The 23693-nt window shown below is 30.8% G+C and overlaps 5 protein-coding genes across 5 annotated transcripts; 4 read left to right on the forward strand and 1 right to left on the reverse strand.

Annotated features, from left to right (window-relative positions):
* The first annotated feature begins 145 nt into the window (after nt 1-145).
* Nucleotides 146-967, forward strand: LOC128959297 (WAG22 antigen-like). Its single transcript, XM_054305240.1, has 3 exons — nt 146-311; nt 389-433; nt 561-967. The coding sequence occupies exons 1-3, from the start codon at nt 146-148 to the stop codon at nt 965-967; spliced, it is 618 nt and encodes a 205-aa protein (XP_054161215.1).
* Nucleotides 968-8331: 7364 nt separating this feature from the next.
* On the forward strand, nt 8332-10175 carry LOC128959290 (fatty acid synthase-like). The gene is made up of 4 exons (XM_054305233.1): nt 8332-8518; nt 8960-9385; nt 9457-9818; nt 10071-10175. Exons 1-4 carry the CDS (start codon nt 8356-8358, stop codon nt 10146-10148), a joined length of 1029 nt encoding a protein of 342 aa, XP_054161208.1. The 5' UTR covers nt 8332-8355; the 3' UTR covers nt 10149-10175.
* LOC128959298 (fatty acid synthase-like) lies at nt 10163-17947 on the forward strand. The gene is made up of 12 exons (XM_054305241.1): nt 10163-10334; nt 10428-10712; nt 10780-11397; nt 11466-12335; nt 12425-13185; nt 13260-13283; nt 13353-14754; nt 14820-15074; nt 15151-16514; nt 16577-17692; nt 17777-17880; nt 17941-17947. Exons 1-12 carry the CDS (start codon nt 10193-10195, stop codon nt 17945-17947), a joined length of 6948 nt encoding a protein of 2315 aa, XP_054161216.1. The 5' UTR covers nt 10163-10192.
* Nucleotides 17948-19014: 1067 nt separating this feature from the next.
* Nucleotides 19015-20301, forward strand: LOC128959299 (aquaporin-9-like). Its single transcript, XM_054305242.1, has 4 exons — nt 19015-19152; nt 19282-19411; nt 19532-19791; nt 19875-20301. The coding sequence occupies exons 1-4, from the start codon at nt 19015-19017 to the stop codon at nt 20241-20243; spliced, it is 897 nt and encodes a 298-aa protein (XP_054161217.1). The 3' UTR covers nt 20244-20301.
* Nucleotides 20302-21137: 836 nt separating this feature from the next.
* Nucleotides 21138-23181, reverse strand: LOC128959314 (cholinesterase 1-like). The gene is made up of 3 exons (XM_054305256.1): nt 22550-23181; nt 21432-22481; nt 21138-21350 (listed from the first exon to the last, which is right to left on the reverse strand). The coding sequence occupies exons 1-3, from the start codon at nt 23095-23097 to the stop codon at nt 21176-21178; spliced, it is 1773 nt and encodes a 590-aa protein (XP_054161231.1). The 5' UTR covers nt 23098-23181; the 3' UTR covers nt 21138-21175.
* Nucleotides 23182-23693: the final 512 nt, after the last annotated feature.

Below are 23693 nucleotides of genomic sequence, written 5' to 3' on the forward strand. Positions count from 1 at the left end.
TAATTTATTTAAAAATAATTTACACTGTTTTTATAATAAAATTATAATAAAATAAATATTGATTTTATTAATATTAATATATATTTTTTTTAATTAATTAAAGATACTCTGTTTGCTGGTTGTATTGGCCTATAATGTAATAATTATGATATCAGCCAACGATCTGTCGGCAGCCGAAACAGCCGCCGGCGGTAAAGCCATTGCCGGTGCACAGGTCGGTGGCGGCAAGTTTGGTAAGGCYGGTGCCGCTGGAGCCGTAGCCAAGGGTGCCGGTGCTGCCGGTTTCGGGGCCAAAGCGTTTGGCAAAAAAGGTATTATACCTGTTGTTGTTGTGTTTTTTTAAAGTAAATAATAATGATATTTACAAACAATCTTTGTTGGACTGTAGGATTTGCAGCTGGAGGTGCCAAAGGGGCAGCCGGTTTTAAAAAGGGTAAACTATTGATTATATTTAAAAAAATTATATAACTATATAACCAACAACTGTTTCCTAACTAACAATATGCTTGTATGTGTGTTACCCTCAATCCCCCACTCCCATCCCAACCCCCAATAAATAGGAGGTGCCATGAAAGCTGGTGCAGCTGCGGGTAAGTTTGGAAAAGCGGGCTTCAAAAAGGGTGCCTTCAAAAAAGCATTCGCCGCCGGACACAACAAAAAATATGCCAAAGTAGCCGTAGTGGCCACCGATCAGGCCTTCAAATTCGGTACAATTGCCGGCAAGTTTGCCACCGGCGGTAAAGCTGGCGGTGCTTTTGCCAAGAAAGGTGTGGCCAAAGCTGCCGGCGCTCAGGGATTCAAAAAGGGAGCCAAAGGTTTCAAAAAAGGTTTCGGTGCGGCCGGTGCTGCCAAAGGTGGCTTCAAAAAGGCAGCGGCAGCTAAGGGTGCCTTCAAAAAGGCCGGTGCTTTCGGTGCCGGTAAGGCTGGCAAAAAGTTTGGTGCCGTCGCTAAAGGAGTTGTCGGTTGAAAACATTGAAACCTACAGTTTCTTTATCTATGAAAAAAACTAAATGGCAATAATCTGATTGATTTTTGTGTGGTTTTTTTCAATCTATTAAAAGTTAACTATATTAATGTAATTTATAAATAATTTTTGAATTTCAAGCATATTTTTTTACAATTATTATTATTATTATTTAAAATATATTATTATTATATTATTATTATTTTTTTGTAACTTACTATATGTGATATATTATAAGATTTTTTTATAAAAAAAATTAATTATTTAAATAAATAATAGTAGCAATGCAAATACAAATGTATAATAAAATTAATTTTATTATAATTAATTTAGCATTTTTTTATAAATATTAAAAATAAAAAATATTTTAGATTTTATTTTCTGATAAAATAACAACAAAATGTGTGTTTATTTTTGAATTAAATAGACTGAAACTTATCAGTAGATTGAGGTCAATGGCATTTGTGTTATACAATTATTTAAAAAAAAAACTAATTTTATCATTTGAAAATAAAACTTATATATAATAATATATAATTTTGTTGGAAATATTAAAAATTTAATTGTTAGCAATTATTTAATTAATACTTAATACTTTTTTAAACTAATTTTTTTTATTACTTATTCATAACAAAAATTTATTTATCTATCTATTAATTTTTATATATGATATTTATTAATACATTACAATACTAATGGGATAATTACTAATAATTTTACTAACACATTGTATCAATGTAAAATATTTATCCATATTTAATTAATTATTAATTAATACATTTAATTCAATTAGTTAATTTTAATTAAAATTATCAATTTAATATATTTATCCAAATACTATATATTCAATTCAATTATTTAATTTTAATTAAAATTAAACATTTTTCATATTATATATTATTATCTATTAAATAACAAAATTTGTTATATTGGGTTTTAATATTTATATTAAATTATATATTCTAGTATAATGATTGTTATTATATTAAATTTTAATATTAATTGCATTTAATAATATTATTAGGATAATGTTTATAAAGTATAATTATTAAGTGAAATTAAATTATTGGTTTATTAGTTGGTAATCAATAACCATTATAAATTACCGATATATATATACTAAATTTTATTTATTATTATTTATAAAAAATTATTATAAGAAACAAAACATAATTTTATTGTACTATTATTATTAATTTTTTTAATTAAAATTATACACTTTTAGTTTTAAGATTTTTTATTAAAAAAAATCATTAATTTCGTATTTTTTCTGACCTAGTATCTATAATGATTAAATACATATAATTTCATATATAAATATAAATACAAGTTTATACTACTACTACTACTAATAATAATAATGTTAATAAATCATTGTTGTTTATAAGTTGTTATCATTATTATTAATAAATTTATTAATTAATTTATTCATTAATTCATTAACGGCTATACAATGAATATTTGTTTTTTGTTGTCGTTTTCATTTGATTACAAAATAGGGGATAAATGACATGAATTTATTTTATTTTTTCATCGGTAAGTGATATTAAACTACTGTACATAAAACTATTGTATTACTATATTATTATTATTATTATTATTTTCATTAAACAATGATTAATAAAAATTGTGTGAATTTGACAACAAGTGTTTGTTTGTTTGTTGTGTCGGCTTTTTGTTAGTCAATAATAGTTAAAATATATTATTGTTTGTAATATCACTTGAATTTACTAAATAAAAAAGTATTTATCAAATAATTTCTAAACATTTTTTCTAACTATTACTGTATTTTTTTATATATCACACAATACTTTCTATTCAATATTATTATTATTATTACAAACATAATATAATAATAATAAAGATTATAATACTTGACTGATGTTTTTATCACTTGAGTGAAACTTGTATTTATTACCAGAAAAATATATATATACAATAATTTAATAACAATAATACAAAATATACAATAATAATAATAATAATAATAATAATAACGAGAAAAATAATATTACTTTTATATTACTAAAACATTTTCATAATTTTAAATATTTTCTGTTGAATTACAGTGTAATAAAATAATATAAATATWTTTTTTATTAATAGGCAATTAATTTCTAATTTATGGAAATTTTTTTTTGATTGAAAATAAAAGTATTATTTCTTATATTAAATGTAATAATTCATTATTATTATTATATATACTTTATATATATATATATATATATAAATCATTGTATAAATGTGTCAATAAATTGTTTGTTAATATGAATCATATAATATGATATACTATAAACTTTTTATTTAAATATATATATATATATTATTATAACTAAAGTATAAATATTTTTTAACAAAATTATATTATATATTATGATGTTGTATTAAACAAACATAGTTTTAATTAAACACATATTTTTTTAAATAATAATAAATGATAAAAAATCAAAATGTATTCAAATATTTTTGTTGATTTAATAATTATAATTTTTATGACATTCTATTATTTTATTGTTGTTTCTATGAAAGTACACAATTTAACTGATCTTCAAATTTTAAACAATAAAAATTTAAATAATTTAATTATTAATGATTTTAATAGTAGTAGTATTGATAGTAAGAAAAATAATACATTTGTTAATAATATGAATATTACTATAATAAACAATACAAATGTTATTAATAATCATTTAAATGACAATTTAAATAATAATAATAATACCTATGATGACGATGATTACGATGATTATACGGATAATGTGATGAATAGTCAACAATATTATATGACAGGACTTGTCAATCAATTTTGGGATCAATTGCTAAATGAAAAGCCAATGAATGAATTGAATAGTAAATCACAGAATTTACAGAATAATTCCAATAATGATATAATTGATGGAAATATAATGTTTGATAAATTGATAAAATTGTTGTCAACTATACAAACATTTGCCAAATCAATACATCGCCAGTCATTCCTACGGTTGATGGAAATGGTCACACAATTTAATATCAGTGACCAGTGTTTACGATCATTGCTGGCCACCAACAATGCAATTGCCGATAATAAATTATGGGCCCTTAAATGTATAATATTTTTTGTTTATTAAAAAAACAATATTTATTATATTTAAATAATTAATTAAAAAATTATTATTTTTTATATATATTAACTGATCTATTGATGTCATCACATGAAATGTCTTTAAAACCAAAAATATTAAAATTTAATKTCAATTGTTTTGTTACTTAAAAAATTCCGATAAGTTATCGATTCAATGGGTAAACTYCCTGCAGGACTGGCACAGGGAGTTGTCAGCAGTTTCGGTGATTACAATGAATGTGTTGGTATCCGAAGTGAACACAACAACAACAACAACAATGAATGGTCACAACAAAAACAACAATCATTTTCAGGCAAATATTGTTTGCTAAGACCTGTCATTCCCATCAAACTAATGGAGAAAATAGTTTTTGGCGGACAAAACATAATGAATATATTGTCCGATAAAGTGGTCGACAATAACATGGAGTTAAAGCAAATTTTATCGACATTTGTCGGAAATAATAATAATGTAAATCAAATGAAACTTGTGTTGGCTTTCAATACGGCTGCCGATCGCCGATACTTTGAATTGTTTCGCTTCGGTATCTGTTTTCCATCCCTGTGCTCAACCAATGAAATACAACAAACGGTTAACAGTAGTAAGCATTTAAATTATTAATTTTTTTCGGTGACTTTCTACTATTATTAAAAAAAAACAATACTAATATTATAATTATATTTTTCTATCATATAAAGTACTTGAACCGACTATAGGAGTTCCCATACATATAGGGCCACAATTTGGTGTTTATAATGACAATGAAAATATTATTACACAACTCAATGGTTATCAACTATTTGCAATGTATTATAATAGTAGTATAATCAATAGTTTTAATAATATTAATTTTAAATTAAACAATTATTGTTGAATACAGAATATTAATACTTATATTGATAATATTGGCACTAATTAGTACATTAGTCGACTTATATACGGGTGATCACAAAACTATTAGTACCGGTAGTAATAGTAGTGATTTAATAAGATTTCGACAATCGTTTTCATTGCTAACAAATAGCCGTAAACTTTTCGACCGAACCAATATTGATGGTCGATTGATAAGTGCCGATACCGTACTATTTATTTATATTTTATGGGTATTTATTGGCCGATCATATCTCGAGCCCCTATATATCGGGACAGTTGGCCTGAAAAATATCTACCATTCGATACCCAACGAACTGATGACTGATTATAGATATTTTTGGCTACGAAATCCATTTCCAAATGAAACTATCATTTTAATTAGGTATGTGCTCTCAGATATACAGATATGATTAATAATAATTTAATATTATTTATATATATATATATATTATTAGTTCATTTATAGTTGCCTACAATTACTACGGTATCAATCAAATCAAATACTCACCGATCAATTACTTCAACTATTGTTTAAATCGTTGGCTTAGATTAAGTAGACGTACTATTGGACCAATTTTATTGGTATACATACTGTCCATTACGGGTGACGGTCCACTATGGCTACAGTTGGGCCATATTTTTCAGAGCGGCTGCAAAACAAATTATTTACAAAGTTTATTACTAATCAACAATTTTATCACCGATTTTGATCAATTGGTATATATGATAATTATATTCAATTAAAATATATTTTCTATATTATTATTATAATTATTATTTTATAAACCAGTGTAATACCTCATATTTGGCGCCAGTATTTCAACTTCAATTGCTGGCACCGTTAGTTTTAATAGTCATACAAAAATGTAGTGGTGGTGGTGGTGGTCGCTATCGTTATCCAATAGTTGCAACAATACTCATATCGATCGGTATGTTTGCTACTATAGCACCGAAACTGTTGTCCACCGCCGGCGGCGGAACCCGTCTAACACCGTACGAAATGCTAGCAATCAATAGCATACATGAGCTCAAGTACTCAATCATACGCTATACACAATTTACCGATCAATACCTGTCCTCGTTTCTAATGGGATTACTTCTGGCCTATTGTATTAAATATAAAACAAATGTAAAATTAGCGAAACCAGTAGCTATTGTGTTGTGGATTATATTACCGTTGGTTAGCTTTGCATCGATTGTATGGTCGGAAAGTTTTATTCAAAATAATTTAATTGATTCAATGTATACCCAAAAAAATCAATTGAATCTTATAGTATGCTATTCATTGGGAAAGATAATGTGGTCAACTGGGGTGTGTTGGACTATATATGCCTGCGCTACTGGACAGGCAGGTATGTACCGGTAATGTACTGTAAAATAATAATAATGTTACAGTATGTTAACCCACAACAACAACAACGATAGAGTTTATTATATATAAACAAATATTTATAATTAACTAATTAAATATAGCTAACTTATTATTAATATTATTTCTTAAAAAATAATAATTATTATATATAAATTAGACAATTGCTTAAAATAATTATATAGTATTCATAATTATAAAAATAAAATTATAATAATATAAAAATATTATAAATTAGATACTAGGAAAATATAATTAGAAAAATATGTAAGATAAAGTTAATGATTATAAATCTAATAATTATTATATGTTATTTAAATATTATTGAGGTATTATATAAATTGAAAAATTTTTAATTACAGGTATTATGAAATACATATTTGAAAACAAAACACTACTACCTCTCTATCGGCTATCATTGACAATACTAATGTTGCATTCAGTGATCATCGACTATCGGCTCTTTACGCTCAGGGATGTCTATCAAATGACACACTTATCAACTGTAAGTATCAAACAAATAAAATAAATAAAAATAATTTCATTAAATTAACTATTCATATAATTAGTAATATACTAATATGTATTAAATCTCAAATTGATATATCTAAATATATAGATTGAAGGCATAATAATCAACTTTATGATCACTATTTGCTTATCATATATAATATATGTATTAATTGAATGTCCAATTGATAATCTAATTAGACTGATCTCAAAACAATCAATATATAAATTAGTTGTCTATTCCGATGATGGCCTAAATTGTGAGGAAAATTGTGGAAAATTAGTTTTAAAATCAATAATTCGTACAAAATCTTAATAATCTATAATTAAATTAAAAATACTTATATTGTAAATAAATAAAAAAATATAAATTACAATTATTTAATTTTGTCTTGTATAATATGGGGAAAAAATTATAATATCCATGTATAACATAAATCTATCTAAAGTTAAGTATATTTTTTATTTCAAGTAAAGTTTTTTCAAAAAATAATATTTTCAATTCAAATACAATAAAATCAAATAATCTATTAATAATATACTTTTAAAAAAACTATTTAATAATTCATCAAACAGTTCATTGATTTAATCAATACAAACAAATAATTTAGTTTTAGTATTGACTATATTTAATTGTTAGTCAGATTAATAATTATAATTAAATATTATTGAATTTTATTATTAAACAAATAATATACTATTAATATAATATTATTGTTAATAATAGCATTTATAAATAATATTAATGATAATAAATATGTATTAGATTATTTGCTCTAATAAATAGCTTACTATTTAAATAAATATATATATTTAGTAATACTCTATAATTATTAGTAAATATCATATCTCTCTCTCTCTCTCTCTCTCTCTCTCTCTCTCTCTCTCTCTCTCTCTCACTCACTCACTCACTCACTCACTCACTATCTTTCTCTAATATATATATAAATTATTAATTAAAAAATATTATTTTGAGATAACTTTATATTAATTTATATAATATATTTTTAATATCATAATAAATATTTAAATATAAGTTGAACTGCAATTAAGTCAATGAAAAAATCAATTAATTTGCAATTAACTGACATAATAAAAATCAACTAATATGATAAATTATTATTTTTTTTTTGTTATACTGTATGTTAACTATTATATTACAAAGTTATAATATAATGAGATAAACAGGTATATTAATATTAAATACTATTATAAATTGATAATATTAGTTTGTTGTTTAATAATGTTTTCAATTCATGCAATAATGTACTCTAAATGATTGACTAACTTATATAAAAAGCAAACAATTTTTTAAGTTTTAAAGAAATCTTAAATCATTTATAAATATGTTTAAAATGTTAATCATATAGTTTTTTAAGTTATTTTTTTAAAAAAAATTATAATACAAACAAAAACAAATTGGATGAGAAAGTGTTTTATTATTTTATTAGTTTTTTTGTTGTTGGGATATTGTGTGTGATATAATAAATTTTTATAACTAATTGTTTGGGGGGTTTTTAAACAAAACTAAAATAATGGCCACCAATAACACGTCCTCACGGCTAGTGATGGACGAGGATATAGTGATCAGTGGTATGAGTGGCCGCTTTCCCGAAGCCGACAATACCGACGAGTTTGCCCAACACTTGTATCAAAAATCGGATCTGTTTACCGAAGATGATCGCCGATGGCCTACCGGTAATGTTAATGATATTATATTTATTTTGTTAAACTTTTAAATTTTTTACAGTTAATTAACACATGATTTTATTTCAACAAAAAAAAATAAATATAAAATAAAATACAATAGATTTTTAAAATTTTATTTTTCAAATAACAAATATCTTATTTACTCAATAAATAACTTTTATAAAACTGTATGAAAATGTTTAACACTATTACTTGCTATACTAATGTGCTATACCTGTACTAAACATGTATTCAAATATAATTATATCAATTGATAACTTTAGTGATTTTTTTAATGATATTATAATAATTAAAAGTTTTAAATACAAATTTATTGATTATATAGTAAAACTGATAATTATTACACAAAAAAATAATGATACAAATAAAAAATTCAAATTACTTTAATTTACTAAAATATTGCAAATTATTAACATTTTTTTTGCATAGATTTGTATGGTATGAATCAGCGAATGGCAAAACTAAAAGAGATCGACAAGTTTGACGGTTTATATTTCGGTATCATTGGCCATATGGCCGACCAGACTGACCCGCAGGCCCGTATACTGCTCGAGACTACCTACGAGGCCATAGTCGACGCGGGCGTCAATCCCCAGGACTTGCGCGGCTCACAAACCGGTGTCTATATTGGCTACTCGTCGATGGGAATGCCCGACGGTTTTCCCAACGAAGTCCARCCAGACTCTCAGTCATCGATGACCGATACGATAGTCTGGTATCCGGGAAGTGCTAAATGTATTTACGCCAATCGGATATCGTTTATATTTGATTTCAAAGGCAAATCAATGGTCATCGATACCGCCTGTTCATCGAGTATTGTGGCACTCGATGTGGCCATCAGTGACCTCAGATTAGGTATGAGCTCTTACAGGTCTTGTAATTACAGATAATATAAATGATATTGTATTTAATATTATGATGTAAAGGCAAATGCGATCAGGCAATCGTTGGCGGTGTGGGTATCAATTTGCAGCCATTTACCAATCATATCTATCAGCGCCAACAGATCAACTCCAGGGACGGCATACCGAAAGTTTGGGACGAAAAAGCTGACGGTTTTGTGAGAGGCGAAACCGTTTCCTGTGTTTTCCTTCAACGAAAATCACGAGCCCGTCGACAGTACGCAACCATTTTGAACACATCCATCAATATTGATGGCAACAAAAAGATTGGTATGTTTTTTCCGTCGGCCGAAAGCCAAGAGGAACTCATGATTAAGACCTATACTGAGGCCGGTGTAGATCCACTGCGAATCAACTATTTTGAGGCACACGGAACTGGCACTGAGGTATTGTTTTAACTCTCTGTCTCTCTGTCTCTCTGTCTCTCTGTCTCTCTGTCTCTCTGTCTCTCTGTCTCTCTGTCTCTCTGTCTCTCTGTCTCTCTGTCTCTCTGTCTCTCTGTCTCTCTGTCTCTCTGTCTGTCTGTCTCTCTGTCTGTCTGTCTGTCTCTCTGTCTGTCTGTCTGTCTGTCTGTCTCTCTGTATCTCTCTTTCTGAATAAAGTAATTAATTATACTGTATATTATGGTTGGGTATTAGGTGGGTGACACACAAGAAGCCAAAGCCATCTACAATGCCTACTGTGTACGACCCCAGCGAACCGAACCCTGCCCATAGGTCTGCTTAAGAGTAACATTGGACACACGGAAGCGGCTTCCGGTATGGCATCGCTGGTCAAGTGTTTGCTATCATTTGAAAACCAGTGCATACCAGCCAATCTGCATCTCCAGAAAATCAAGTCCAGTATCGCGGATATGTGTCCACCTTTACAGCCGATCAATGATAACTATGACTATACTCCCGGTATATATACGATAATTTTTAAGATTTGTTTATCAAGTGCTCGGTATCGGTAGTTTTTAATGGTATTATTTTTTTGGTGATTAAAAACTATAGGTATAGCAGCACTCAATAACTTTGGTTTAGGCGGTGTCAACGGTCACGTAATACTTGAGCCAAACTATAGGACACTAGTGGATGATAATAATAATAGTCTAGAAATAGCTACCGATTCATATCCAAGAATAGTAAACATTTGTTGCCGAACTCTTGATGGACTGAATCGATTGTTTGATTTTATTGAAAATAATCCGCAAAAGATTACCAAAGATTTTCTGGCTCTCTTGACTGATACCATGAAGTCGAGACCTAATCTTAAGTCATCGGGATTTCCATACAGAGGTATTGATTGATTTGATGACAACAACAAAATTTAGGATCTATTTAATGATTTTGTTCGTAYTTTTAGGCACATTAATCATCAAACAGATGATGGCCACTGTTGAGGATAATGATGTTAGCAGTGGTGGACAACAACAACTGGTGAGCCGTACATATAAGAGACAGTGGACACAGTTTACAAGTAAGTCGACAAAACCACTTTGGTTTCTATTACCCGGTTTGGGTGGCCAATGGTCGGCAATGGCCCGGGCGTTGATGCCGATCAACATATTTGCCCAAAAGATTGACGAATGTCATGAAATTCTTTCGGAATACGGAATCAATTTGAAGACTCTGTTGTTAAATGACTCGCAAAATCAGATGACAACAATGACCAACAAATTTTGTGCCACAACTGCTCTGCAAATAGCAATGATCGATGTCTTACACCGGCTGGACATCACTGCCGACGGTCTAATTGGCCATTCGTTTGGCGAGATTGCCTGCGCCTACGCCGACGGCTGTATTACAGCCAAAGAGGCTCTACTGGTTACCTATATTCGTGGACAGGTTACCGAAAATGATCGAAACATACCGAAAGGTTTGATGGCAGTGGTGGGTATGTCTTGGATGGAAACCAAAAAATTGTGTCCTAAAGGTGTTCACGTGGTCTGCAATAACTCGGACAATGCTGTAGTTGTTTCTGGTATTTGTTTTGTGTTTTTTTTAAGAAACAGTATATTTTGCTAACTGTCCTTATTTTGTGACAAATAGGTCTATACAAAGAAGTAAAACAATTTACCGAAGACTTAGCCAAACGAAATATATTTGTACGCGAATTGGAAAGCAATTACATTCCCTATCACAGCAAATATCTCAAATCTTCGGCACCGAAGATGACCGAAATGATTGCCAAAGTTATTACTTCGCCAAAAAAGCGATCAAAGACATGGATATCAACTGCCATTGACGACCAGTTGTCATCTGACGACAACGAGGCTCTCAAGTTTGCATCGGCCGAGTATTTTGTACACAATTTGGTCAGTCCGGTCTATTTCATTAACAAATTGAAGACACAAGTGCCCAACGATGCCATTATCATCGAAATAGGTCCACATTCGCTGTTTGCCAAAATTGTGGCCAAAACACTTGAAAACAGTACATATATGTCACTAATCAAGAAAGACCAAAACGACAGTAATTGTGAAACATTTTTGTCGACAATCGGCAAACTATACGAATTGGGTTTCAATCCGGCCATTGAACACCTGTATCCACGGGTTGAGTGGCCAGTGGCCCGAAATACTCAATCGATTAGCTCATTGATTCGTTGGGATCACTCGGAATCGTTTCTCGTTAAGAAATATCCCGATTACTACTTTAACTATACGGCCGGCGATATGAACATACAGTTTGATATGTCGCGCGATATGAAATCATATCTAACCGACCACTGTATCGACGGTTCAGCGATATTTCCGGCCACCGGTTATCTAATGCTGGCCTGGCGTCAGTTGGCCGCATCGCGCGGCAAAATATGGAATCAATTGCCGGTTGTTTTCGAGGAAACACAGTTCCGACGGGCGGTCTTTCTGTCGCAAACCGAACCGACAAAACTGAAAGTTAGATTTCACGACATATCTGGTAATTATTTTGCTCTCTCTCTCTCTCTCTCTCTCTTTCTTTTTTTCTTTCTTTCTATTAATTTTTGTTTTTTATTCATTAATTTTTAGGAGAATTTGCAATATTGGAAAACAATTCAGTTGTATGTCTGGGTCGATGCTATTCACCGGACGACTGTCCACTAAGAATACAGAATATATTTCACGAACAAAACATTGATAAGGAACTGGAGTCTGGTGTGACACTCGATGCCGACGACATCTACAAGGAATTGGGTGTCAAAGGCTACGACTATGGACCGACTTTTCGCCGATTGCGACAATTTTGTAGCGACTCTGATGGCAGCAAATTGTACGGCAAAGTTGAATGGGACGGCAATTGGATAACATTTTTGGACGCATTGTTTCAGACAATGGCGCTGACAGTGCCGTCCAGAGAGCTGATGGTTCCCGTTATGATATCATCGCTCAGATGCGATCCCAAAGTTTTTTTCAGTGCCATTTCGGACGCAAACATTGTCGATGAAAATGTATCGAAAGTAATCGGCGCTGAAGATAGAGAAGAGATAATTGTCACAAAAACCAAACAAGAAGTCGATATCTTTTCGGAGACAACAACCGCTGAACTGTTGGAAACGTTTATTGATTCAAGCTTTCATAAATACAAATCAATGATGTCTTTCTATTGTGATGTCAACTCCAAGATTATTGTAACCAATGGTCTGGAAGTGGAAGATCTGATAGCTGTTCCCATATCGCGTAAGAATGTATCAGTCAATGATCTAAAACTAGAGTCCTATCAGTTCATAGCCAACGATGAATCGCAAGCCATCGATGACCACCAGAAAGAGTTTGCCATCAATTATCTTAATGTTTGTTTGAATTATAAGACATTTTTATTTAAAATAATACCTAATTTTTTATTATCTATTGTTTGGTTTAATAGGTGTGTCTATCGATGGCTAATAAAGTTAAAAATATAATCAATAAAACTAATAATACTATTGATAATAAAATTGATGCCACAATTATAGATCAGATAATTATCGATAAATTTGATAAAGATGTCAAAGATGAATATATATTGTTGAATATATTCAAACATTTATTGAAACTATTGACGGATCAAAAAAATTCAGATAATATTAATAATATTGATAGCGATTTGATTAACAAATCGATTAGCGATTTATATACAAAACCAGAATTTGATTTAAACAACGATTTGGTGAATCAGTTGCCAAAATGTGAACGATTTCTTCGGCCACTACTCGACATTGTCTGCGAAAATATTGTACCAAAAAAAGAGATCAAAGTTCTTGAACTAAGCGCCAATGTTAGCGGTTTGATGGCCCAAGAGATTGATACATATCTGGCTTCGGCCGCCATCTTTCCCATTGATGTTGACTATAATATAGCTACAAAATCGGTGGATCAATTACCAGATAAATTCAAGACAAATAAATTATTCAAACAATCATACGAATGGAATTACCGGAAGAATGACTTTCCAGTTGATAGTCTTCAGTCGTCATTTGATTTGATTGTTTTGCGCGACACTCAAGAGCTGTGGCCATCGGTCGACCTGAAGAAACAATTGCATGATATGTATGAATCGTTGAACAACAACAACAACAACAGGTCATTCTTGTTGATTATTTTGAGAGATAACTATACGGCACCGGAATTGGCCTTAAGTCAGATGAATGGCAAGAAATTTGCCGACAAAACAGCTCTTCGTCAACGAATCGACAGTTTTGTTACAATTGGCAAATCAATTGGTTTATCACTGGTTTGTCGCAAAAGTGATTCAATCGGTTCAATGGGTTTACTGTTTAGAAAAACAACTGTTTGTGATTCTTCTGGTAGTTATGATAAGCAAAATATCAATTTTATTCAAATCGACGAAAATTGTTACGAAAATTGGTTTGAATTAGTTAAACAAAAGTTGTGTGAACTCAAAGAGATTACCAATGAATCAGATACGACAAAGTTGTGGTTAGTTAGCATCGGCAGCGATAAACCGTCGAAGAATGGCCTAATAGGTCTGGCAAATAGTTTGCGGTTAGAACCGGGCGGCGACCGAATCCGATGTATATTTGATTTTGATAATTGTCTACAATTGCCACTACTAAATAACCACTGTCCACTGGTTGCCGATATATTGACCAACGAGTTGATTATCAATGTGATTAGCAACGGAAAAGTTGGTACATATAGACACTTAAATTTACCGAAAGATTACGACCAATTGGTAACTCACGACTACTTTTTAAATGTGGCCAAAAACAATAAGGACTTGTCGTCCATTCAATGGTTTGCGGCCAACAATTTGTTTACAACCGAAATCAACTACGATATGAACAACCAGTCATACAAACAGATCAGATGCCGTATCTATAGTTCTGGTCTTAATTTCAAAGATGTTATGTTTGCCACTGGTATTCAATTAGTAATTTTAATAATTAATTTAATTAATTAATTAATTTTTTTGTCCACTGAATAGGCCGTATAATGTCGGGTCCAGAATCCTTGTTCACCGACAATGCAATCGGTTTCGAGTTTGCCGGTCGACGTAACGACTCGGGTCAACGTGTTTGCGGTTTCGGTGTCAGTCGATGTATGGCATCATTTGTCGACACCAGTGACCAATTGGTTACACCAATACCCGATCATTGGTCAATGGACGAAGCGGTAACAGTACTGAGCACATACATTACTGTCTGGTACGGACTTATCGAAAGGGCACAACTCAGGCAAAGTTAGTATACAGTAATTGATTTGTTTTTTGTTTGTTTATATAGTAATATTCATATATATTTTTTTTGATTGTATAGACGAAAGCATTTTGATTCATTCGGGTGCCGGCGGTGTAGGACAGGCAGCCATTGCCGTCTGCCAGCACTACAATTGCGATATCTATACTACAGTTGGCAATGAAGAAAAGCGTCGATTCCTGATTGATAGATACAAAATACCTGAGCATAAGATATTCAACTCACGTGACATACAATTCAAGTATCAGTTGTTGACGGCCACTAACGGCCGAGGAGTTAATCTGGTACTCAATTCGTTGACCGGCGACAAACTGGAGGCCAGTTTCCAGTGTGTATCGAAAAACGGTCGTTTCGTTGAAATCGGTAAATACGACCTAATTCTGAACAAACGATTGGGTTTGTTTGCCTTTCTCAAGAACATATCGTTTGTCGGGGTTTCAGTGGATCAGATCATATCAGTTATGCCCGACTATTGCCAAAAGTTTTTCGATTGGATGCACCAAAACTCAGCCGTCGGCACGGGTTGTGTCCGACCAATCAATACGACTATCTTTAGGGCATCGGAAGCCGATCAGGCGTTCCGCTATATGACTACTGGCAAACATATCGGGAAATTAGTGATTAAGATTCGGGATGAAGAGCCGCCAAAAACAACACCAATGATGACGGCGAGTCAACTAATGAATGAAACCCAAAAACTGATGGTAACAGTGAAGACCTATTTTAATCCACAAAAAGTTTTTATAATTACTGGCGGTTTGGGTGGCTTTGGACTCGAGCTAATCAATTGGATGGTAAAGATGGGCGCAAAAAAGTTTGTGATAACATCCCGCAGTGGCATTAAAACCAGTTATCAACGATTTCTCATGAATCGATTGGACAGTTGGGGCCAAAAATATCGGGCACTCAAAACCGATTTGGTTGTCGTCGAAAATGCTGGTAAAACACTGGACGACAACAAAAATCTTTTAGCGAAAGCACTTGAATTGGGGCCATTGGGTGGTGTTTTTCATTTGGCACTTGTACTCAACGATGGCCTACTAGAGAATCAAACATTGGATCAGTTCGTGACTACCTGTGCGTCAAAAGTGAATGCATGCCAGCACTTAGATCGCCTAACCCGTGAAATGTCTATCGATTTGGACTATTTTGTTGTCTTTTCGTCGGTCAGTTGTGGCAAAGGAAATCCCGGCCAAACCAACTATAGTTACGGCAATTCTGTTGGCGAACGTCTATGCGAACAGCGCCGTCGCGATGGCCTACACGGACTGGCCATACAGTGGGGACCAATTGGCGACGTCGGAGTTATCGCCGACACAGACATTAACACATCGTTTTCGGCAATTGTCAAACAACGGATCAACTCGTGTATGGAAGTGTTGGACAAATTTCTTCAGTGTCCGCATCCTATACTCTCCAGCACTGTATGTATTAATATTAGTAGTAGTGGTTAAAGTAATACCTACTGATAATGTCTTTTTTTTAGGTAAGAGCCCAACGTATCGCACATGAAGGTACCCGAGAGTATCGTATTGTCGGCCAAATATGGAGCGCACTGGGCGTCGATCCGGACACTACACCCGATCACTTGACACTCGGCGAGATTGGCATCGAATCAATGTTTGCCATTGAATTACAACAGGGATTGGAAAAAGATTACGACATCAAGATATCACTCAGTGATGTCAAGTCTATTACTGTCAAACAAATGAAAGACTTTCAAAGTGGTAAAGTTGTTGATCTTAAACAGTTTGCCGCCGATATCCGTGACGCCCGACACCGACTCAATCGCAAACGATTTATAATACCATCCGAACCGTATACACGACTCAATACGGTTACCTCAGGTAAACCATTGTATTTGTTGCCACCAATTGAGGGCATATTTTCAACGTTTGAATCGTTGGCCAAAAAAATTGATCGTCCAGTCATTGGACTGAATTGGACCAAAGATATGGACGGTATGACTTCCATCAATGAGATGGCCACTCATTTTACACAAGTATTGCGCCAATTGTCGCCCACCGGCTCCGGCGACTGGGACATTATCGGTCATTTCTATGGCGCTCTAGTGGCCAGCAAAATGCTCCGATCGTCGGCACCCATAGGCCGGGCAGTTATTATTGATATACTTTCAAACACCCGAATAGACGAGGAACTGATGGCCAGCGACGAGAATCTGTTTAAAATTGTTTCAAAATTTTTATTTCACGATATGCCCGAAAATGTCCGCCAGCGAATCAGCCGTGATCTGGACACTGTACCAGATATTGGCGAAAAACTTACCCGACTATCGACTGAAATCAAAGATTTTGGCGGCAAAAGCTTGGTTTCCAAAGACTTGGATCAGATTCTGAAAAATTCCTTCCGTCGGGCAAAACTATTTACCGACTATCGGATCAAATTGAGTCGCAAATATCAAAGAGTTCGGACAAATGTTGGGAAAAAGTTTTACGAAAAACGGGGAAAATTATTGGTCATTAAACCGTTTGAAGATTTCGGCAAAGATGATAGCAATAGTAATAATAATAATAATAATAATCATAATAACATTCATTCAGATATTGATGGCATATATAACTCGTATTTTATATCAAAAGAGGTATAGAAATGAGTTTATACTTACTTTTTATATGATTTATTGATATTTAAAAACTTATAAATAAATAACTTTATATCTAAATAGGCATCCGATATGATGGACATCCAAAAGTTAAGGGCAAATCCCGATGAAATACTTATTGAAAATGTCGACAAAATAGCGACACTAATCAATAATTTTTTTAAAAAGTGATTTTTATTTAGTAAATAGTAATCACAATATAAATAGTTTTTTTTTTGTTATATTAGGATATAAACTATTCATATAATGTTTATTTTATTACTTTATTAGGATATAATGTTAAATATGAATCATATGATATTATAATTTGATTAATTAATAAATTAATAACATTGACTTTTAATATTAATAATAATGTTTATTTGTTTTTTTGTCATATTATCATTAGCTATAATAATATGATACGATATTTTATATACAAGTATTAAGTAAAACTTAATACAGTATTTATTGTATCATATTATTAATAATATACTTGATGTTTTATTTGAATTGTCAAAAAAAATAACAATAATAATATTTATAATATAATATTATCTTATTTTAATTTCAATATTTTTTGATTCAAAACAATTTTAATTTAAATTTTTAAATAGATTAAAAAATATGTTGTAATTATAGATAAGTGTTAAATAACATTATACAGTACACACATAATTACCAACAAATGCAATATCTATGATAATAATAATAATATTATTATTAATATATTAATCATATCTAAACATTTGATTTTTAAAGACATTGAATAATTTGTTTTAATTTATAGACAACTTAAAGCTGGTTTAGGTTAGCTATTACTGGATACATGTCATTGCCAGCCATTAATTAATTATTTATATTTATATATTTTATTTGCTATATATATATTCAATATATTAATCTCTCAACTGATTTTGTCATTAATTAGAAATTTTTATTTAATAAATAAACAATAAAGTCGCCAATATTTTTATTTTATATTTATATTTAGAAAAAAAACAAATCATATGATTATAAAAAAAATTAGTGTAAATTAATAACATTAGTATAAATAGTAAGCAAAATATTTATATAATATTAATGTTTAAAGTATTGCTTTCTCTCTTAAAGTTAATTATATTTATTAATAATTTGTGTTTTTAATAAAATAATAATAAAGTTTTTTTTTATTATATACTAAAATATTTGATATATTTAAAATATTAATAAATGTTTTTAATACAATTTTATACCAATCAAAATATAGTGAAATATATTTTTCAAATTGATATAAGTTAATTTTATTTTTTATTTTTTTTTTAAAATCGATATAAATAAAAATGACTAATAAAATGTCATATATGGCTATTGATATGGATTTATATGATGTGCCAAAAAACAAACAACAAATAATAAAATATAAATCATTATATTTTCGTGATTTTTTAGCTGAACTATTCGGTACTTTTGTTATGAATGTAAGTGTAATATTAAAATAATATTTTAATATATAAATTAAATGAGAAAAAAATTACATTTAAAAAATTATTAATATTAACACTAATACTAATTTAATAATAATAATATTATTGATAATAATTTATTAGTTATTGGTAACGGGTTGTGCCGCTTCCTATACATTGAAAGGTCATAATTCAGTTAGCGATCTATTGGGCTCAGCCATAGGTACGGCCATTGGTGTACTCCTGGGTGTATCGCTAACTATATCAATATCAGGTATTAATTTTATAATTTATATTTTTATATTACAGTAATAGATACAAATAAAAAAAAAACAATCAATTGTTGCATTTAGTTATTAACAATTATTTTTGTTGTATGTGTTTAACAAATCAGGAGCCCATCTGAATCCGATTGTCACAATAGGACTGACATTAATCGGAAAGTTTAGTCACAAAAAAATTGTTACCTATTTGTTGGCCCAGTATTTGGGCGCATTGTTGGCCACAGCACTTGTATTTGCCAACTATTATAATGCTATCGACTTTTTCGACAGTGGTATTCGGTCGGCTTATGGCCACCATACTAGTACGGCTCATATATTTACTACATTTCCCGATTCAACGGCTACACTGACAACTATACTAATGGATCAGGTATTAAAAAAAAATACTAAACGATAACTTTTTTTTTATAACAATATATCTAATAATTATGTATTTTTATGGATAATTTGTAGATTATTTGCGCTACAATTGTAATGGTATTTGTGATGGCAGTACTTGATGATAGAAACCTACAGATACCTCAGTACATGGTACCGGTGCTCATCAGTCTAATCATAAGCGGTATTGTCATATCGTTTGGTGTCAACTGTGGTGCAGCCCTTAATCCGGCTCGCGATCTATCGGCCCGTTGTTTCCTAACGTTTGTCGGCTACGGTAACGATGTATTCAGTCCATTGAATGGTCTCTATTGGCTTATCGGTGGTGTCGTTGGTCCACATTTGGGTGCACTTATCGGTTGTTCACTCTATTTGCTATTCATTGAATTGCATCACACAAACAACAAACATGAAACCATTGCACTCATTCAGCCAACAAATTGATTAAAAAAAAATCTCAATTATTTTCATTATTTAAATTATAATTAAATATAATACAATATAATAGTATAATATATAACATCCCCGCCCGCCATCCCGATAATACTCTTTCTTTATTTATTTATTTTGTAAAAATTTTTGTAAATACTGTAAATAAAAAAATTAATTTATTATTTTGCTATTATAAATAACTTTCATATATTTGAAGTTCATTGAATTTTTGATATATCTATTTATCTCTATTTTTGTTTGCTGTGATAATCAGTATGCTTTCAATATTTTTTTTATTAATATTTCAGTATTAATATTAGAAAATTTCCTAATTATTAGTTTAATGCAGTAATCACTAGTAAAATGATTATTCAATAGTATATCAGATTTTAAGTACCGGTATATTAAAGTTAAAGTAATGTACAGTTACTACACTACTAGAGTATAATCAATAGATAGGAAATATTAAGTACATTATGATTATTAATATATTACGTAATAAATATTTTAACTAGCTTAAATAATATTTTTAATCTAATTAAATAACATTTTACATTATAAATAATAGTATTATTACAGTATTATTATTAATAACTAAATTTTTGGTTACTATTTAATAGTACTGCATCAATATTATCAACTATAATCTAATCTAATAATTTATATTTATAATAGTAATCAAATATAAAAATTGTATAAATTTTGAAATAATATTTGTATAATGTATAGAAAATTGATACCGGTTAGTAATTTTAAATTAAGTAATATATATTTTAAAAATTAATCCACATAAGTTTAATATAAATTTTAATAATAACTAGAATACTTGAGATATTGAATATTATTAATAAACATTTAAAAATCTAATTAATTATTTTTTTTGACATTTAATTATTTGATGTTTAGAAAATTTATTGAAACTAATTTTTGTTGATATATTAATATTATTGTTGATCGATATATTTTTTCCATAGATATTGACATTCATTTATCTTTAATCCGACACCAAAATTGCTAATAGGTTTGGGTTTATCTGAGATCTCATAATAGGTTTCAATAGTATTATCATTAAGTGTATAATATGATTGCCATTCAACTCCATTAATGTTTGCCGGTTTCCTAATAATATATATATTGTATATTATTAATAAATTATTTAGATATTTAATATTATTTTTGTTGATATCGTTTGATACAAACCCTGTTTTGGCAAAAGTGCTAAATATGTCAATCATTTGAGCAGATATTTGTCGTTCACTGTCCAGAAAATCTTCGGGTTTCCAAAAGGGTACACCAAATACAGGATAGATATCATCAAAATGACAGACACCCATCCAATGTGAACACAACAGTTTCGGGGTTAGACCTACTTTACTGTTATAATAGTATTGATAAACACGACTAGTTTGTCGATCATTTTCATAGACAAGTCGGCCATATTGTAGCGCAGGACAGCCTAATAGATAATCGCCAATCGCTACGCCAATTGTTTGCCGCAACTGATCGCTAGTAGTAGTCTTGTCCGATAAGCCATGAAAGTAGAGTTTGGCCACTGATTCCGTATCAATAGGTTCTTTCGATTGCAACCGAGCCGACAGTTTTCTAAGTTCATCGTAAGCCACTTGATATGTGATGTTTGCCGGTTGGAACCGATCATATAGGACAGGATCGACATTCATGAGCGACAATATCCATGAGCCTTCATCCTGAGTGGTTCCTACCATCAGATTTATTGACTTTTTATAGTCACCCGACTCCAGCATCTTCAGTGGTCGCGACGGTATCAGCTGTCCGTCAATAATTACTTGAGTTGTCCAACCGATTTGTTTATCGGCCAATACGGGCAAAAATGGTATGGCCGCTAACTGATCGGCCGGTGCCGCCATCAGACAATCAATTGTCTCTTTTCTAAACTCCTGACTCTCACTGCCGTCACCACAGCCAATAGCTTCGGCGCCTTTTAGCCATTTGTCGCGTACGGCTTCGGGATCTTCACCAGCATTTCGATTGATGGCCGCACCGGACATCATAATTGCATTCCGGAACAGTCGGCGACTAATCGGCGACAAGATATGCAAACTTGTTGACCAACTGCCGGCACTGTGACCGAACACTGTTATCCTATTGGGATCTCCACCAAAATATCTGATATAATCGTTGACCCACTCGAGCGCCACCGTCTGATCCCATAAACCCATATTACCCGGAGCGTCATCAGTAGCCGTATAGAGAAAGCCCATAGTGTTAACTCTGATATACAAAAAAATGGACAGTTGTTTCAAGTTTTATTATATTTTAGTAAATATAAAGTAACAAACCTGTAGTTAACAGTTACGACAACAACATCGCCGCGTGTAGACAATACTTGTCCATTAAAATACTTTTCAACCGACGAACCGACAATCAGTGCTCCGCCGTGAATGAAAAACATGACAGCCTTGAGCTCAGAATCGTTGTCCGGGACTACCTGTTCTCCCGGCGACCATATATTCAAATGTAGACAATCTTCGCTAAATGTTTGATTGTTAAAGTTTTCAGGAAACATATGCAACTGATGACACGGTGACGACCATTGTTCGGCATTGATTACCGACGGCCACGGATCAGTCAACGGTAGCGGCCGTTTGAATCTTAACCGATCTACTGGTGGTTCGGCATACGGTATACCCAGAAATACATTAACTGGTCGGCCATCGATTGTCTGGTGTTTGCCACGGATTTGACTATTTTTTACGACAACAGTGACTGCACTGTCATTATTATCGTCAGCGCAACAAACCATACATATTATTAGGGCATTTATAATGCAAATACTAATAATATTATTATTATTATAAACAAAGTTTTTAGACATTTTCATTGTCATGTTTTCTATTAGACAGTCATTTCATAATATAATTTACTAATATATTTGACAACTATTTTATTTTCAGACAGAAAAATGTCATTTAATTTAACTGAAAGAAAATAATGTCATATTTTATCTATTTTTTAGAGAAAAAATTAAGTCTTTTGAAGGTTGATATTGATGTATAACATTGAAGGACATCTCTCTCTCTCTCTCTCTCTCTCTCACTCACTCATTCACTCCACTCACTCACTCACTCACTTTATAACTTTTTATCATAATATTTAGATATATGATATTTATTTAATCTAATAACTAAATTAAAGTCTAGCGCTGATTATTTATGTTATCAAAAAATTAAATATTATATATGAATTAAACAGCAAACAAACAAAAATAGCAAAATTTTAAAAATTATAGTACTGATCCATTAATTTGATGAAATTAAATTTTCAAAAACCTTATAATTAATATTTTAATATTATGTATAATATGGTATATCTTTTATGGAATAACACAAATAAATTATTTTTAAAAATATTATAATGTGTTAATTATACAACAAATATTGTTTTTTTTCTAATGTAGTTAATATATAGTTTTAAAAAAAATAT

The sequence above is a fragment of the Oppia nitens genome, unplaced genomic scaffold (assembly GCF_028296485.1).
Source record: "Oppia nitens isolate AA-2021 unplaced genomic scaffold, nextdenovo-longstitch-racon4-pilon3 scaffold44_pilon_pilon_pilon, whole genome shotgun sequence".
NCBI lineage: Eukaryota > Metazoa > Arthropoda > Arachnida > Sarcoptiformes > Oppiidae > Oppia > Oppia nitens.